Genomic DNA, 5705 nt, shown 5'->3' on the forward strand with positions numbered 1-5705 from the left:
GTTGTTAAAGCGGAGTTCCAGCTGAACAAAAAAAAAATAAAAGTCAGCAAATACAAAAACTGGAGCTTCTGACCGTTAAAATACAGACACTTACCTGTCCTTAGGTCCAGCACACCGCTGGACCTAAGGACAGGTAAGTGTCTGTATTTTAACGGTCAGAAGCTCCAGCCCCTCACCATGTCTGCTTTTCTTCTCTCGGGGAGAGAGGGGGGTGGAGAACAACTTCTGCTTCCGAATGCCTAGGTGATCGCAGCTGAAGTGGGAGCGGGTACATGTCAATTTTGGGTACCCGCTCCCCCCGCTCCCCAAAGGTGCCAATCCTTAATGGGGAACGAGGGACGAAGGCTTAAAGCGGAACTTCCCCTTTTGGGTGGAGCTCCACTTTAACTTTTGATTGACACCTGCAGCAGACGCATGAACACAGTGGGATTGCTATGTGGTGGGGAAATGCAGCGATTCCTGTGCGTTTGTGTGTGAACTCAGCCTTAACCACAAAATACAACAAACAGAAACATGCCAATAGCATTTCACGCTGCGGTATATAACCCAGTTTTATGTCTTGTCTGCAGATGTCATTTACAATTTATAATCAAAATGACGTATTAAAAAAACAGATCAGTTCACAAATGTCGGAATATATCCCTTTAATTTATAAACATTTGCTTTATCCACAAACTTCCTGAAGATAAAACTGCAACACCAGCTCAGCCCCGCCCTGTGCTGAGAAATGTGAGACGACCTTTAGATTTTCCGTGTCGGAGACTTTCACTGTCACTTCTCTCTTCTGCTGTCAGCGATGGCGTCTGCTGATCTGAGAGAGGAGCTGGACTGTTCCATCTGTCTGAACATTTATACCGATCCTGTAATGCTGAGATGTGGACACAACTTCTGCCGGGTCTGTATTGATCGATCGTTGGATACACAGGAGGGGTCTGGAGGTTATTCCTGTCCTCAGTGCAGAGAAGAGTTCCAGGATCGGCCTGCATTGCACAGGAACATCACACTACGTAACATAGTGGAGACCTTCCGGTCTACTCAGCCAGATGAGAAGAAGGCTGGAATCTTCTGTACTTACTGCATTCACTCTCCTGTACCCGCTGTTAGATCCTGTCTGATGTGTGAAGCTTCTATGTGTGATAATCACCTGAGAATCCACAGCAAGTCACCAGAACATGTTCTAACTGACCCCACCACTTCCATGGAGAACAGAAAATGTGCCATTCATAGGGAGCTTCTTAAATATTACTGTGCTGCAGATGCCGCCTGTATCTGTGTGTCCTGCAGTTTGGCTGGAGAACACCAGGGACACAAGGTGGAGACTCTGGATGAGGCTTCTGAGAAGAAGAAACAGAAACTGAGAAACGTTCTGCAGAAACTGATGACAGAGACAGAGAAGACGGAGAAAAGAGTCCAGAGTCTGCAGGAACGTAAGGGAAAAGTACAAGAAAAATCAGCTGGTCTAACAGGTCTAACAATTTTTTTATTTATAATTTTTTATTTATATTCTAATCTTTCTATTTTTTTTATTATTTTTTTTTGGATATTTGAATTTTCCCAACTCCGTCCCAGATTATATGGTCCCTCTACCACAACATCGTGATCATATCTATGCATCATCCCCCCGCTGCTTTATAAATAATAATTCCATTCCCCGTACCTACATTTATATATATATAATTACCTTATTAATACCTTGTCATCCAGTCCTCGTCACCTCTTCTCTACTATTTTCTCCACCTACACCCCCACCCAGCACCTCACTCACTGCTCATGAGATTGCAAATCATTTCAAAAAGAAGATTGACGCAATTCCTAGGGGCATCGCCACTGCACAGACATCCATCCCACTTATCATACCTTATACTAAACCTCCCTCAACACTTTCCTCTTTTGACCTTGCCACTACCGAAGAGGTCACCAAGGTTTTCTCAGAAGCCCATCTCACTACCTGCCCCCAGGATCCTGTCCCCTCACAACTACTACAGTCACCCTCTTCTTCCATCCTATGCTCCATCACTCACATCTTCAATCTCTCCCTCTCTACAGGTGCCTTCCCCTCCCCTCTAAAGCATGCGCACATCACTCCCATACTTAAAAAGCCCTCCCTGGATCCCACCAACCTGAACAACTTAAGACCCATCTCCCTGCTGCCATTCACCTCTAAACTCCTAGAACACTTAGTCTACAATCGCCTGAGCTCCCACCTCACCGAAAAAAACTTTCTTGACCCTTTACAGTCCGGCTTTCGCTCATTACACTCCAGTGAAACCGCCCTACTAAAACTCTCTAATGATCTACTAACTGCTAAAACCAATGGCCACTACTCCATACTCATCCCAACCAATGGCCACTACTCCGTACTCATCCCAACCAATGACCACTACTCCATACTCTTACTACTTGACCTCTCTGTGGCTTTTGACACAGTTGACCATCCCCTCCTCCTCAAAAAACTCCACTCTCTTGGCCTCAGAAACTCTGCTCTCTCCTGGTTCTCCTCCTACCTATCGCAGCGCTCCTTCAATGTTACCTATATAAAGCAGCCTCCTCCTCTTCACTCCCTCTTTCTGTAAGGGTCCCTCAAGGTTCTGTCCAAGTCCCTTCTCTTCTCCATCTACACCTCCTCCCTTGGTCACTTGATAAACTCCCATGGCTTTAAGTACCATCTCTATGCTGATGACACACAAATCTATCTTTCTACTCCTCACCTCACCCCTTCAGTCTCCTCTCGCATTGCTAACCTACTAAGCGACATATCGGCATGGATGTCACTCCACTTCCTCAAACTCAATCTTTCCAAAACTGAGCTCTTAGTATTCCCCCCAGCCACACAATCATCACTCCCTCCCCTCATGCCAGGGTACTAGATGTAATCCTAGACTCCCATCTGTCCTTCCAGCCCCAAATCCAATCACTGTCCAAATCTTGTAGACTTCACCTCCGCAACATCTCCAAGATACGACCGTTCCTAACCTCGGAAACCACTAAGCAACTTATTCACTCCCTTGTTATATCACACCTCAACTATTGTAATTCCCTCCTCATTGGCTGACCTCATCGCAGGCTATCCCCTCTTCAGTCTATAATGAATGCTGCTGCCAGACTCATCCACCTCACTAACCGTTCTGTATCTGCCATCCCTCTCTGCCAATCCCTCCACTGGCTTCCCATTGCCCAAGGGATAAAATTCAAAACATTAACAATAACGTATAAAGCCATTTAAAACTCTGCCCCAAATTACATCACCAATCTTGTCTCTAAATATCACCTACACCGTCCTCTCCACTCCTCGCAAGACCTACTCTCTAGCTCCCTTGTCTCCTCCTCCCATGCTCGTCTCCAGGACTTCTCCGGAGCTTCCCCCATCCTCTGGAACTCTCTACCCCAATTTATCAGACTATCGCCTACTCTGCTCACTTTTAGGCAATCTCTGAAAACCTATCTCTTCAGGGAAGCCTATCCTACCCTCAGCTAATAATGGAATCTTCTACTTTGCCAACGTGCATCCCACCCGGCTTTGAGGAGGACATGCATGCCGGCCGGCTCCACAGCTGTCCCCCTCCAGCCACCACGCTGCTCCAGCGGAACGCTGACACATTATTACCGATGACAGCTCAGTGACACCGATGACAACCCCCTCCTGTCCCATGTTACACCACACCACTTTATTTCATGCATTACTTGTACCTCATACATGGGAGGGTTCCTACTTCTCATCTTCATTAAAGTGTTATGCTGCACTTAGAGGCGCTTCTTCTCCTTCTCTCCTAACAGAGAGAGTCACTGCCCTATTCATAGAGCTCAGGAGACAACTGGAGGACCTGGAGAAGAGAGTCCTGAGGGAGATCGCCAGCCAGGAAGAGCGGCTTTCATGTCCATTGTCTGAGATGATCCATCAACTGGAGATAAAGAAGAAGGATCTGTCCAGGAAGATGGGGGACATTGAGGAGCTGTGTAACATGACCGACCCCCTGACTGTCCTCCAGGAATCAGACACAGGGGACTTGTGTGATAATGAGGAGGGAGATGATGAGGACAGAGAGAGACATGATAGACTCCTGCATGATGGAGGGGATCTGGATGGGGCTGGAATCTCACACACATTACACACAGGGATATCTGATATGATAAAAGGGGGAAATGTATGCTTCAATATACAGGAAGCTTCAGACTTATTACTGGATGTGAACACAGCTCATAATTATCTACAGATATCAGATGACATGAAAACTGCATCCTGGTCAGATACAGAGCAGAATCGTCCAGAAACACCAGAGAGATTTCAGTGCTGGGAACAGGTATTAAGCAGTCGGAGTTTTTCCTCGGGGCGACATTACTGGGAAGTGGATGTCAGTGAGGGAGAAAAGTGTGAAGTCGGGATGTGTTATCCCAGTATAGAGAGGGGAGGAGGATGGCAGTCAGGGATTGGAAGTAATAACAAGTCCTGGAGTTTGTGGAAGTATAACAGTGAGTGTTATCTATTACATGATGATAAACCAATCCACATATCTCCCGATACCCCCCCTGATAGAGTCAGGATCTATGTGGATTATGAGGCCAGGCAGCTGTCCTTTTATGATCTGTGTGACCCGATCAGACACCTCCACACCTTCACCACCACCTTCACTGAGCCCCTCCATGCCGGGTTGTATGTAAGAAAAGGTTGTGTAAAGATATCTGGGGGGGTCAGGAGACGTGTAAAATGATCATATGACAGGAAATCTGACCTGAATCTGGTGAAATCTGCTGAGAAATGTGAATCTGGTTCATAGGATGACACCATTTGTAGAGATAATATATTTCTTCAGTCGGTAGATCTCAGCCGAGGAGAGTGTCCTCCATCACTGCCACACCCAACAAGGCAAGATTTGGGGGTGGGGGGTATTTAGCATTAGGCTGACCACACACTATACAATCTGATTGTACAATAACCTTTAGATCTCCCATCAGCTGTGTAGTATACGGGTCTGCCTGATGTGACCCAATAAAGAGCTGATTCACACATGTGCGGTGCGGATTGAAGCTCAGGATTCACAGCTAATTGGCACAGTAGTTGTTCAGCGGTTCAGATCAGGTTTACATCAGGTTCAGGAAAGGTTCAGGTCAGGATTTAATCCCGTTCACACATGTGCGGTTTAGAAACGGTTCCCATAGAAGTCAATAGCCTGTAATCCGCACCTGAACCGGACCGCACTGCTCAGAAATCGCACATGACTCCTTCTCACCGCCAGTGCACCGGACCTATGTGGACAGGCACCATAGGAAGCAATGTTATGTCACATGTCATGCGGATTGGATGCGGTTCAAACCAATCCAATCCACATATGTGTGAACCGGCACTCAGAGGATTGTTTAAGTTTGTCTTCATAGGAGATAGTTTTGGTAAAGCTAAAGGAGATTTGGTGGTGTAGAGTGTGGTCAGCCTTAGATTTACCAAAAGTATGTCATATAAAGCCGGACATGAGCAATCCACTTACATTGTATCCAGGCAGACCCTCGCATTACATACAGTAGTTGCTGGCAGATCCGAAACAGATTGTATAGTGTATGGTCAGCTTTAGGGGTTCAGGTTGGGGGTTATTTTTGTTGGTTATGTGTTAGAGAAGACACTGGTAGTGATGAGGCAGAATTATGACTTTACTTGTGTGGCTTAAGTTGCAAACATACAGAGCACATTTCAGCAGACATATTACTTCCTAGAGAGA

General features: G+C 46.3%; 1 protein-coding gene across 2 annotated transcripts; it reads left to right on the top strand.

Moving 5' to 3' along the window:
- The first annotated feature begins 760 nt into the window (after positions 1-760).
- LOC149450345 (E3 ubiquitin-protein ligase TRIM21-like) lies at positions 761-4706 on the top strand. Of its 2 annotated transcripts, none has more exons than XM_089692047.1 (2): positions 761-1466; positions 3775-4706. In XM_089692047.1, the coding sequence occupies exons 1-2, from the start codon at positions 797-799 to the stop codon at positions 4704-4706; spliced, it is 1602 nt and encodes a 533-aa protein (XP_089548173.1). In that variant the 5' UTR covers positions 761-796. The 2 variants fall into 2 exon arrangements, with proteins under 2 accessions (XP_089548173.1, XP_089548172.1); XM_089692046.1 differs by having other exon boundaries at positions 797-1457.
- Positions 4707-5705: the final 999 nt, after the last annotated feature.

This window comes from Staurois parvus, unplaced genomic scaffold (assembly GCF_062004578.1).
Source record: "Staurois parvus isolate SC_StPar_1 unplaced genomic scaffold, SC_StPar_1.0 ptg000575l, whole genome shotgun sequence".
NCBI lineage: Eukaryota > Metazoa > Chordata > Amphibia > Anura > Ranidae > Staurois > Staurois parvus.